A 13,224-nucleotide genomic window follows, 5' to 3' on the forward strand; every position below is an offset into this window, starting at 1 on the left:
AAAAAAATAAAAAACTAACTAAATAAATAAATAAAAGTAAAAAAAAAGTTTGGTTTTGATGTATTAAGTTTAAGATGTTTATTAGACTTCCATGTGGACATCAAGAAATATATTGACTATCTCTTGGATATATAGAATAAGTTAAGTTCAAGAGGTCTTTGCAGTTAGAGATAAAAATTTAGGAATCACTCTCCCACACTTGCTCACAAAATATGGGTTTTTCTGATGTCCCCTTTCCAGCCCTCTTTCCTATAACCCCACCTCTGTAGATAGTCTCAGCCACTCACATGGTCTAAATATCATTTGGACACAAATGGATCTTATTGGTGGAGATGGAAACCAGGATAGGCAAGATGTCAAGATGGTGTCGTAGAATCACTGCTCATAGTCCCAATAGTGGGGCATTGGCACATGTAGGGACTCAACCGTCGAATGATTGACTCTGCTAAAAGCTACAGCAAAGTGCTTATGGGCTAACAGAAAAAGGACTTTGACTTTCTGATTCACTGTTGTATTCCCAGTATATAGACTATAACAGGCACATGGCAGATTTTCAACAGATATTTGTTGAGTTAATGAATGAAGACAGACCTGCAGCTCTCAGAGAAGTGGAGAGAAACCTGAGGCCTAGCAGAACTTGGTAAAACGACAGAGGCCAGGGCTGTGTGGTAAAGGCCATATTTAACAGTGCTGAATGCTGCAGAGGCAGGAAAAAGATGCGATCAAGAAGCTATTAGTGAACCAAATAGAAATTTTCTCCAGGAAGTAAATAGAGTAAAAAAAAAAAATGTGAATCACAGGTGTTTTATAGCCATCTGCTCACATTAAGTCATTCTGAGACGTAAAAGATGAAGAATCACTAGAAAGCAATTTTATAATTTGTAAATTAAGTTCAATATACTTCAAGCCAGAATATAATTGAAATATATAAGTCACTTTTCAGGGAAAATACCCTCAACAATCAATTTCATATTATCTTTTATTTTACTTATTGTGTTATATATCTGAGACTCTATGGTTTCCATTTTTAAGTAGCTTTTCTTTTTTCTTATGGAAACAGTCTTACTGAAGTAACACTGACAAAACTTTAAGTAAATGTTTTATAAATAATTTATAAATATTTTATTACAAACCTTAAAATAGAAGGCAAAATTTCACATTAATGTTTGTATACACATCCTACGATTGAACAATTATTTAAAACCTTTCCTCAGAGTTTTAAACTCACGAAGCTGTGTCTGAGCTGACTTCTTGGTATAAAATAGGACTAAGCATAACTACATGTATGAGACATTCTCATTTTTTGATTGTGTGCCAAAGTTTGTGCAAGTGCTGAACTGAATTCTCTGTTGTTTATGCGTGAAATTCCCATTTATTTTCATGACTACATGGAAGTCATGACAGCGATAGGAATTTTAAATGGCACTTTTAGAAATAGAAATCATACAGGCACTTTTCAGAGTAAATATGAAGCAAATAACTTGCCGTAAGAGGACACATTAAAAATTCACTAAGTTCTTGTTTGAGTTTATTGTCATCAGAAATGCTTACTAATATGTTCAGTTTATCAGCTCTCAGTATCTCCTGCTCTAGCCCAGCCCAGTTTCTTCAGTATCTTGTTTGACATTCATATAAATAGATTTAACATTTATGTGGGAAAAGGCATGCTTTGTAATGAAACATTCTGACAGCAAGGAAGTAGTTGTCACTTTATACTAAATGGAAGAAAAAACAAAAATCAGAAATGTGCACGTTATGATAGAGAACAGAACCTCATTAAATTAGGAGTTACTTGAGGCCTTTATCTCAGCCTGATTAGCTGGCAAATAGGTCCCTTGTTTGGTTTCCTAAATCAATTGTCTGTAGTCTCTAGTTTCTCTTTTTTAGTTCATTTAAGACACTTATAGATTCCAAATGGATTCTCTTCTTAAATTGAGACCCACATTTCTAAATATTATTTTATCTCAAACTGAGGCCTATATTGTGCTGGTTGTGTTACCAATGAGCTCTTATTTAAACAACATGCTTTTCACCTAGAAATGTGAATTACAGCAGTATAGTTCACTATCTTCTGTTTTTCCTTATTTTACATATTCAGGCTTTTACTTTCAATTGTGAACGTTACTTCCCAATCAAAGTTTTCTCTATCAAAAGTGTATAAATAAGGATCTCATTTAACTTACTTGATTCTAGGAACCAGAGTGGCAAGGATGCTATTTTGAAATATTAAGGACTTGAATTATATAGACTTATGCCTTCCAGACATTGAAATTTCCATTTCCAGGACGTGTATCTAACAAATAAACGTCTCATTGGATTGAAATTGGGAGCAGGGAGGTCATTTCATAGGGGCATGTCAACATCAGGAAAGAGGTTAACTAGTAAGTGGGTACTTCCTCATTTTGCCATCATATTTCAGGTAAGATAAGGAACTATTCTGGGAGAGAGAGAAATGGAAATAATATACTCTATAGTGATCCTAGGGATTTTTCTATCTCTATAGCAACTACAGAGACTATGGTTTCCTTTTTAGAGGGTCAGAAACTATAAAGATCACTTATTTCTAGACAAACCAAAATAGTAGAAAGCTATAAAAGAACTCATCTCTGACTTTAAACCGTGGAAACTGCTACAGAATTTTCTTTGGTGCATATACCATTTTTTTTCCTGTGTGCACTGCCTCTGAAATGAGAGTATGTGTAGGGACTTTAAAAAGGATTTCCTGGACTCCAGCCAATTTTGACAGCATTCTGCAAGAATGCACCAAGGAGCTATTATCTAGATATCCAGGGAGTATGACATCTTCTGCCCCAGTTTTTGCTTTTTGCTTTTCTCATTTAGGATAGAAAGTTTTCCTGCTTTGGCAATGTGCTGCCCTGCATTGCTAAAACTGTTCACAACTCGATTCTGAGCAATTCTACCACTTCCCAGAGAATTGGAAGCTCTCCAGAGATTTGGATTAAAAATCAGGAAGCTTTGCAAGGTCAAATCATCTGAGAGAGAATATATATTCTCTCACACACCCCACATCGAAACCATAAAAGAATTTCTTTTAGACCAGTAGGGAAGATACTCCCACCCTTCTCTTCGATTTTACCCCCATAGGAAATGACAGCTATTCATTGTGTCTGGGATCCCAACATGCAGACAAATGGAGCTGGTTGCCCCAGTGTGAATTTCAGTACTCAGCCTTTCAGTGAGCTGATATCAGAGTTGTGGATTTTTGCCCCTGGGCTGGTAGCCACACGAACATGGAGTCTGTGACTCATATCAGCAAGAGTCTAGCCAGTTCAAGCATTGGGGAAGATCATTTGGTCAGTAGAGTTAACAGAAGCAGCAGAGAAAGTCATGTTGGTGCATATTCCTGCCACCTGACCTAATCTAGCTAGTGTGTGCATGCATGCTCAGTCATGTATGACTGAGACCTCATGGACCATAGCCTGCCAGGCTCCTCTGTCCATCAGATTCTGCCGGAAGGAATACTGGAGTGGGTTGCCATGTCCTCTTCCAGGGAATCTTCCTGACCCAGGGACTGAACCCATATCTCTTGCATCTCCTGCATTGGCAGGTGAATTCTTTCCTACTATACCATCTGGGAAGCCCCAATCCAGCTAGTTGGGTAGCCCTAAATATTACACCCAAGACTCTAGGCTCAGAGTGAAATTTTACCAGGTGAATAAAAGAAAGAAAGAATGTAAGAGGCTTTCTTGAGTGCAGTGACCTCTAAGGCATTGATAACATATCCAAGATCCATCCTGTCTTTTAAACATTTTTGTTATAGTATCTGTTTTCATTTTATTAAACTTTTCCTCCATAAAGAAGTGTCTTATGTGAAATAAAACAAACCGTAGTGTCATACTAGGTTGTTTTCAATTTTGTAGTGAAAGAGGATGACATTGGAACACAGTCTTCTCTGTCCAGAGTTACATTTCCACACTTTCAAGATGCTGAGATTGCTCTTGATAAGATCACCAATCACCTCCCACATATCCACAGTTGACCTTTTACTCCTGTTTCTAGATGCATTTGACTTGTTGGCAGCTCCCTCCCTCTCTCTTGATCTTCATTCTTCCTTTGGTTTTAAAATATATACATTACTCTTCTGGTTCTTCTCCAAGGTCTGATGAGATCTGCTCTTTGGACATATTCATCTCCACCCTTTACATCTGCTTTCCACAAAGGTTCATCCTTAGGCAAAATTTCACACTTTCACTCTAACAAACATTACTGAGCCGTTTTCCCATCTCTCCTACAATTAAACAATACCTACTCTATTCCACTGAGTAGCCATTCTGTATGTAACACAGGCAGAACAGTTATATCCTGCATTTTCTCCAGAAGAGTAATGTCACAGGCTATTTTCTGTGTTTGCATGCCTTCCTTTCCCTCATATGGTAATCCTTGGTCTCTCAGATAAATATCCTGACCACAGAATTAAACTGACTTGCTTAACAACAACAGCAACAAAAACTTGAAACCTTCTAATTGCAAGGTATTCATGGACTTGAAGACAACACCGGGGGATTGTATAAATAATCTTTCCCTCTTCCCCACCTCCGCTCTCTCTGAAATTCATTCACACCACCTGTAACCATCATGTCTAGAGGACTAGCAGACCTGACAACACAGCTGTTTTCCTTAGGGTGTCAAGGTAAGCACTGACTTTTGCCTTACAAATGACATTATCTATATCCTCACCAGCTTCTGTAGATTCATCTTCCCCCAAGGCAAGTCCTCATGCACTGCAGTCCTGAAGGCAAACTCTGAAGCAAACTCCACCAGTCTGACTGGGAAGGTGCAGGCTCAGCAACAGGCATTCCCTGTCTAACCTCGTCTCCATTTCAGACATGGTTGAGATCCTCCCCGATTTTGCCTGCGAGTTGGCCAACATATTCATTTTATCGATACTTCTTCAGTTTTGATGTTTATACAGTTGACTCTTGGACAGCCTGGGTTTTGTTGTTGTTGTTGTTGTTAAGCAAGTCAGTTTAACTCTGTGTTCAGGACATTTATCGGAGAGACCAAGGATTACCATATGAGGGAAAGGAAGGCATGCCAACACAGAAAATAGCCTTTTTATGTTTTCCATAGAAAATACTATAGAGCTGAGCTTCCCTGGTGGCTCAGACAGTAGACAAATCTGCCTGCAATGCAGGAGACCCAGGTTTCATCCCTGGGTCAGGAAGATCCCCTGGAGAAGGGAATGACTACCCACTCCAGTATTCTTGCCTGAAAAATTCCACGGACAGAGGAGCCTGGCGGGCTACAGTTCTTGCGGTCGAAAGAGTCAGATACAACTAAGCAGCCAACACTTTCACTTTGACTACAGAACTATACAATCTGTCGCTGGACAAATCCGCAGATGCTGAGCAACCATGGATACTCGTCCTCATGCCCCAAATCCCCATGAGACGTGAGGTGAGGGCCAGATGTTTCCCTGTGCATCTATGGGTTACAGTACAAGAGACAAAACTCAGTATCAGAAACATCAAAGCTTATATAAGGGTGTCAGCATATCTGATAGAGACAGGAAGAGAGTCATGGAGGGAGTTGGGTGTCAGAAGGGAGAGAGGGGATGAGGATAGAGAAACAGAGACCTTTGCTCTTCTATCCAGAGAGGGGGGCAGGTCTCTGTCTGTTATCCTTAGAAGGTAAGTTGGAATGTAAGCAAAGGAATCCAAGGAAGCTTCTGAGTCTCCCTGGAATAGTACACTAATCTCAGCTCCAAGGTATATTTGCTGTTCAATGATCGTTTAACCCAGATACCAGTGCTCTTTGCTCAGAAAGCCTAGAACATGTGGAGATGGGAGAAGATATATTACGCAACTGTATTTGTCATCTCATTTCCCCTTCTCAAAATCTGATGCCAGCTGCCTATTGAATACCTATAGTCTGATGACCCAAAGGCTTTTCATTGTCATCATACACACACCAGCATGTACACACAGAACCTGTTCATCCATCTGCAGTCCTTTTACTCAGATACCAGTATTCATTCAGATGCTCAGGCCAGAAACCTGGGAGCTAGAGTCGTTCTTCCTCTTTACTCAATACAAAGTCACTGACTTCTGCCAAGTTTCCTTCCTAAACCACCTTCTCAATTCAACTCAAATATGAAGGCTGACTAGATTTTTTATAACCTTAATAATATTTTAAGTTTTGAGATGTAGAATACAGTGCTGTGTGTGCTTGTCTTGAAAATAATTAATGGATATTGGAAACATGTTAAAGATTTTTTGGATAAGTTTATAAAATATTATATCAATTTGTTCAAAATAATATGGTTGAGGACGTGAATGAGTGGACATCTACAGTGAAACAGTGTTGTCTGTGGTTTTATAAGTGTTGGCAGTGGATGATAGATTCATGGGCGCTATTGGTACTGTTTTCTTTTTTTTTTTTCTTTTCTGCTTTTGTATATATTTGAAATTCATGTACGTGTCTGTGTATGTGTGAGACGGTTCCCCACTGTCTACTGAATTACATGCAGTATTTTTAAAGCACGTTGTTAATCATCTCCAGCCACTATTTCCAGACCCATCTTCCCTGATCCTATACGTTTCTGAAAAGTCAGATTTGACTGCTCATGTTTCCTGTCTTTGCATGTGTATTAGCTGCTAAGTATGACATCCTTCCCACTTCAGCTACTCAGCTATGTATATCTACCTCAAATCCTACTTTCTTTATGAGCCCTTTCCATGGCTTGTGACCACATATATGATTCATTCCTTTTCTGAATTTTGAAAAAAAAAAAAATTTGGTACCATTTAGATCACTCATCAAATAATTTCTGAACATTTAGCTGGGATTTCTACACTATAACTGTTTCCTCCAGTTTTCCAAACCACACCCTCCCTTACCACCTCAATAAGACCAATTCAAAACTTACTCAAAACAAGTAAAACTGTGCTTCACCTACCTTTACTTTCTCCATATTTATCCTTATACATAGAAGAACTCAATAAATGTTTACTCAATTGACTTGTCTTAGACACTCAGATAAGCAAAATAACCAAATTCATACTGACAAGTCTAGACAAATATGGAAGATTTTGGCATTTTTTGAACACTGATATATATTTGAAAAATTATTATGTAATGACACTGTGTTTTTTTCCCCTTAAATACAATCTATGTTTAAAAAACTATGGAGGTGATTTTTGTGATGCTTTAACTTATTCAACACAAATGCACTGGGTACATACAGTGTACCAGGCATGTGTCTGAGCTCTGGAAACCCTGCACTCATAGGGTCGAGTCTAGTGATATAGAGAAACTAGTAGATAGGTAATCTCATATTAGTCATAAAGGCCATGAAGGAAAATGAACAAACAAGGAAAACAGAGTACTCAGGGCTGCTACTTAAAATGGAAAGGTAGAGAAGGCTCTTCTGATATGGAAAAGAAGTAAGGAAAACAGCCATTTAAGTTTCTTGGAGGGAAGAATTATCTTTGGCAGAAAGAACAGCAAATGCGGAAACCTCAAAGCAAGAGTACATTCAGCATGTTCGAGGAACACAAAGAGGCAAAAGGGCTGAAATGGTGTGCACTTGGAAGTGGGCTTCCCTGGTGGCTCAGCTGGTAAAGAATCCACCTGCAATGTGGGAGACCTGGGTTCGATCCCTGGGTCGGGAAGATCCCCTGGAGAAGGGAAAGACTACCCACTCCAGTTTTTCTGGCCTGGAGAATTCCATGGACTGTATAGTGCATGCTGTCGCAAAGAGTCAGACATGACTGAGCAACTTTCACTTTTCGGAGGAGACTAAGGAAAAAGTAAGACTGGAATGGCAGGCAGCATACAACCAAGCTGTGCAGAACTTTGTAGGCCCTGATGAAGACTCTGGGTTTGGGTCTTACCTGGTCCAGTGCCTAGGACTCGGTACTTGCACTGCTGGGGCCCGAGTTTAATCCCTTTTCAGGGAACCAACATCCCATAAGTTGTGCCTCGTGGGCAAACAATAAATTTGATAAGGAGCATTTGAGAAGTGAAGTAATATGATTTGATTTGTGTTTCATACAAATTTCTTTGACTATTGTGTGGAGAATTGATGGGAGAGGGTCAAGATAAGAAGCAGGAGGGTCATTTAGGTAGGAATTGAAATAATCCAGGTGAGAGACAAGGGTAGCTTATATCAGTTATAACAAGGGAGATGATGAGAAGAGGTCAAATTCTGGACATGTTCTTGGAAGTGGAGTCTATAGGATCATCCAGTAATATGAATATAGAGATTAAAAAAGAAGGATCAAGGAGGATTCCAAGGTGGTCAACCTGAATAACTGTTAATTGATATGTCATTTACTGAAATGAGGAAAATAATGGGAAGAGAAAGATAAGGGGATGCTGTTGAGAATGTGGTTGGGGCTATGTTAAGTTTGAGATGCTCCTGAGACATCCAAGTGTCAAGAAAGTTGTTGGCAGTATGAGTATGGATTTCAGAGTTGAGGTCATGGCTGGAGATGTAAGTTGGAGAGTCATTGTCATATTTATTGTTCAGTCACTCAGTCATGTCCAACTCTTTGTGATCCCATTGACTTCAGCATGCCAGGCTTCCCTGTCCATCACCATCTCGTGGAGCTCGCTCAAACTCATGTCCATCGAGTCAGGGATGCCATCCAACCATTTCATCCTCTGTTGTCCCCTTCTCCTCCTGCATTCAATCTTTCCCAGCATCAGGGTCATTTCTAATGAGTCAGCTCTTCACATCAGGTGGCCTAAGGATTGGAGCTTCAGCTTCAGCATCAGTCCTTCCAATGAAGATTCAGGGTTGATTTCATTAGGACTGACTGGTTTGATGTCCTTGTAGTCCAAGGGACTCTCAAGAGTCTTCTCCAACACCACAGTTCAAAAATATCAGTTCTTCAGTGCTCAGCCTTCTTCATGCTCCAACTCTCACATCCATACATAACTACTTGAAAAACCATAGCTTTGACTATACAGACCTTTTTCAGCAAAGTAATGTGTCCGCTTTTTAATATGATGTCTAGGTTTGCCATAGCTTTCCTTCCAAGCAACAGTTGTCTTTTTAAAATTTAATTATTATTTTTTTATTGAAGGATAATTGCTTTACAGAATTTTGTTGTTGCCTATCAAACCTCAACAAGAATCAGCCATAGGTATACATATATCACCTCCCTTTTGAACCTCCCTCCTATCTCCTTCCCCATCCCAACCCTTAATTTCATGGATGCAGTCACTGTCTGTAGTGATTTTGAAGTCCAAAAAAATAAAGTTTGTCACTGTTTCCATTGTTTCCCCATATATTTGCCATGAAGTGTTGGGACCGAACGAAAATTATGACCAACCTAGACAGCATATTAAAAAACAGAGACATTATTTTGCCAACAAAGGTCCATCTAGTCAAGGCTATGGTTTTTCCAGTGGTCATGTATGGATGTGAGAGTTGGACCATAAAGAAAGCTGAGCGCTGAAGAATTGATGCTTTTGAACTGTGGTGTTGGAGAAGATTCTTGAGAGTCCCTTGGACTGCAAGGAGATCCAACCAGTCCATTCTAAAGGAGATCAGTCCTGGGTGTTCATTGGAAGGACTGATGCTGAAGCTGAAACTCCAACACTTTGGCCACCTGATGCGAAGGTCTGACACATTGGAAAAGACCCTGATGCTGGGAAAGATTGAGGGCAGGAGGAGAAGGGGAAGACCGAGGATGAGATGGCTGGATGGCATCACCGACTCGATGGACATGGATTTGGGTGGACTCTTGGAGTTGGTGATGGACAGGGAGGCCTGGTGTGCTGCAGTTCATGGGGTCACAGAGAGTCAGAAACAACTGAGCGACTGAACTGAACTGAACTGAACTGATGAGACTGGATGCCATATTGTTACTTTTTTGAATGTTGACTTTTAAGCCAGCATCAAGAGTCTCTTTAGTTCCTCTTCGCTTTCTGCCGTAAGGGTGGTTTTATCTGCATATCTGAGGTTATTGATATTTCTCCTGGCCATCTTGATTCCAGCTGGCGCTTCATCCAGCCCAGCATCTTGCATGACATATTCTGCATATAACTTAAATAACAGGGTGACACTATACAGCCTTGAAATACCCCTTTCCTAATTTGCAACCAGTCTGTTGTTCCATGTCTGGTTCTAACTATTGCCTTCTTGACCTGCATACAGGTTTGCAGGAGTCAGATAAAGTGGTCTGATATTCCAATCTCTTTAAGAATTTTCCACAGTTTGTGGGGATCCATGCAGTCAAAGGCTTTAGTGTAGTCAATGAAGCAGAAGTAGATGTTTTTCTGGAATCCTCTTGCTTTTTCTATGATCCAATGGATGTTGATCTCTGGTTCCTCCGACTTTTCTAAATCCATCTTGAACATCTGAGAGTTCTTGGTTCACGTACTATTTGAGGCCTAGCTTGGAGAATTTTGAGCATTGCAATATAGAGATTATTTAAAGTCATGCGACCAAGTAGGATGTAATACAGATAGATCAGGAAAGATCTATGCTAGAGCACTCCAATATTAAGAGATTAGTAAGAGGAGAAAGATTCTGTAAAGGAAACTGAGAAGCTGTAGACAAGAAGGTAGAAGAAAAAAACAGAATTCAGGTTACAGAAGCCAAACAAAGAGTTTTAAGAAAGAGGGAGTGATTGCCAGTATCAAGATGAAGACTGAATTGCCCATTCAAATTGGGCACATTGAAATCAGCGGGCTTCAAGGCTAATGACTTTTAAGAGTCAGAAAATGAAAAATGCAAGACTGTTAGTTACTCTGGGTGTTGATACATTTCCTTTCTTCTCTTTGCATAGACAACTGAATCATTTCTGACTTGCTTTACAATTTCAATATTGCAGAATATAAAAGACAACCTGCAGCAAATCTCAGGTCGGATTGATATCATTCACAATAAGAAGGCAGCAGCGCTGCAAAGCGCCACAGCCCCGGAAAAGACGAGGCTACAGGAAGCTCTCTCCAGGCTCGACTTCCAATGGGAAAGAGTGAACAAAATGTACAAGGACCGACAAGGGTAGGTACCACTTTCCTTTTACTTAAAGGAAATGATTATACCTATCTCCCAGGAATTCTAGAGTTCATGTCTATGCTCTTCATGAAAAAGGAGATAGGGAAGAAGAGAGGGAGATGTATCACTATCACTGGGAAAAGGTAAGTGGAATCAGAACAAATGGTGATCTAGTTGAAACCAAGGAGCTGAATTCAACACATTTTTCAGAACCAAAGTTAGCATCATGTTGGAAAACTATAATATCCTCAGAAATTTCAGGTCATGCCAAAACCAATTTAGTCATTGAGTTGAGGTGGTTTAAATAATTGTGCAGTATAATTTGTATACTTTTGGTCAACTTTGTATCCTATAGATTTATAATAGTTTGATATACTTACATTAATATATTGGAAATATAAGCTAGCAACATGAAGTTGACTTTCATGTGTTGTTTCTATTTTGAAGGTGATCTTTTACATTTTATGTTGCCCTACTATTTTGTCTCAGGGAATTTGATTTAAAATTATTAATTTTTCATGCTTCCTTAATTAAAATACCTAACTGTTGACCAAATTTTAAAAATTCACATATATTTCTTAGCCTCAGACCACAAGAAGGTGCTGTTACCTCTTCTAATTTTAGGTGAAGCATAATAAAATTGTAATGGCTTAAAGCAGTTTCTTTCAAAGAGTTGTTTCAAGACAGAATTCTTCATTATTATTGGAGGAAATAAAATCTTTTTTAATAATTACAAGGAACCTCTTTAATATCTCTCATATCTGACCATTTCTTGATGTCTTTACTTCGTTTTTTGTTCTTAATTTACTACATTAGATTCCTAAATCAATACTTCTAGCATAAATCTCGGTGTTTCCAATGATCATGCCTTCTTTGCTCCCAATTATCTTTCATCCAGAATTGTTTTTCTGAAGTGTGAGAACTTAAGTGCTATCACCTCATTCCTGTTAGAACAAAGTCTAGATTCATTAATTTGAAACAAAAGGCTTTCCCATGATCCCTGCTCATGTCAACCTCACCGTGTATTAATTCCTGCTTGCCTACAACTCCTCTGAATTCTGCTGTAGCAATATTAACTTGATTTAAAGATTTCCAAATATCTTCTGCCCCCTCTGGCCTCCCTGCCTTCAAGTCTCATGTCAAATGTTATTTCCTTCTTCAAATCCTGAAAATATTAGTTGATCTTAGAAACTTAGATATCATTTTAACATTAATGTAATATAGTATCAGCATACAATTCATATAATTGCAAATGTTGCCAGACTCAGTGGCTACCTGTAGAGTGGTTGCATGCTAAATCACTTCAGTTGTGTCCAACTCCTTGCAACCCCATGGACTATATAGCCTGCCAGGTGCCTCTGTCCAAGGGATTTCCCAGGCAAGAATACTGGAGTGGGTTGCCATGCCTTCCTCCAGGGGATCTTCCCAGCCCAGGAATCGAACCCATGTCTCTTACATCCCCTGCATTGACAGGCAGGTTCTTTGCCACCAGTACCACCTGGGATGCCCCTGCTTCAAAGTCACGTTGTCCTAGAATTTGCTATAGAGCAATATCTTTTTTTACTTTTATGTCTCCTGCACAAGCTCCTGAAAGACCGAGATATGCTTTTGTCTTCTATAGACACTGACCATTCTTGCAGGAAGGCTGAGGTGAGACTTTTTGCTTTCTGAGACTACCCACCCCCCACTTTCAGTCATCTTTTGTCACTGAGCTAGGTATTTCCTTTTGACAGTCTTGCAGCTCTTTACCTTTCAGTTCACCTTCAACCATAGACTTGAAAAGAAGCGGATCCTCCAATGCCATTCTACAGAGAGAGTAAGCTGAATTCTCACCGCAGATCTGGGTGGCCTCTTTCCCATGTCTGGCAAATGATGGAGTGTCACTAACCCCAGTAGACTCACTCTTTACTTATCCAGATGCTGGAAAAGTATCCTCATTTTACTCTAATTAGACTTCTCTAGGAATTGGTCAGGAGCTGCTAAATTTCATGGGACTGTACTCTAGTCTTGGGTAAAACTGTTCTAAGTTATTGTGTGTGAGTACAGACCCTAGAGTTCAACTTGCTTTAATATCCTGGCTTTGCTGCTGACTGGCTCTATGTCCTTGAGCAAGTTCCCTAACCTTTATGCTCCACAATTCCCTTATCTATAAAATGGGACAAAAATATTTACTAAGTCATAGAGTTGTTATGAGGATTAAATGATACAGTGTATGTCGAGTGTTTAGTGTATTGCTTCTACATAATGAC

General features: G+C 39.4%; 1 protein-coding gene across 1 annotated transcript in view; it reads left to right on the plus strand.

Annotated features, from left to right (window-relative positions):
- DMD (dystrophin) overlaps positions 1-13,224 on the plus strand; it is a 2,235,978-nt gene that overhangs the window by 967,552 nt on the left and 1,255,202 nt on the right. The window contains exon 43 of the mRNA XM_052663429.1: positions 10,809-10,981. Within this exon, the coding sequence (XP_052519389.1) occupies positions 10,809-10,981 (173 nt within the window). The remainder of the gene's footprint in view (positions 1-10,808; positions 10,982-13,224) is intronic.

Source organism: Budorcas taxicolor, chromosome X, assembly GCF_023091745.1.
Source record: "Budorcas taxicolor isolate Tak-1 chromosome X, Takin1.1, whole genome shotgun sequence".
In the NCBI taxonomy this organism is placed as follows: Eukaryota; Metazoa; Chordata; class Mammalia; order Artiodactyla; family Bovidae; genus Budorcas; species Budorcas taxicolor.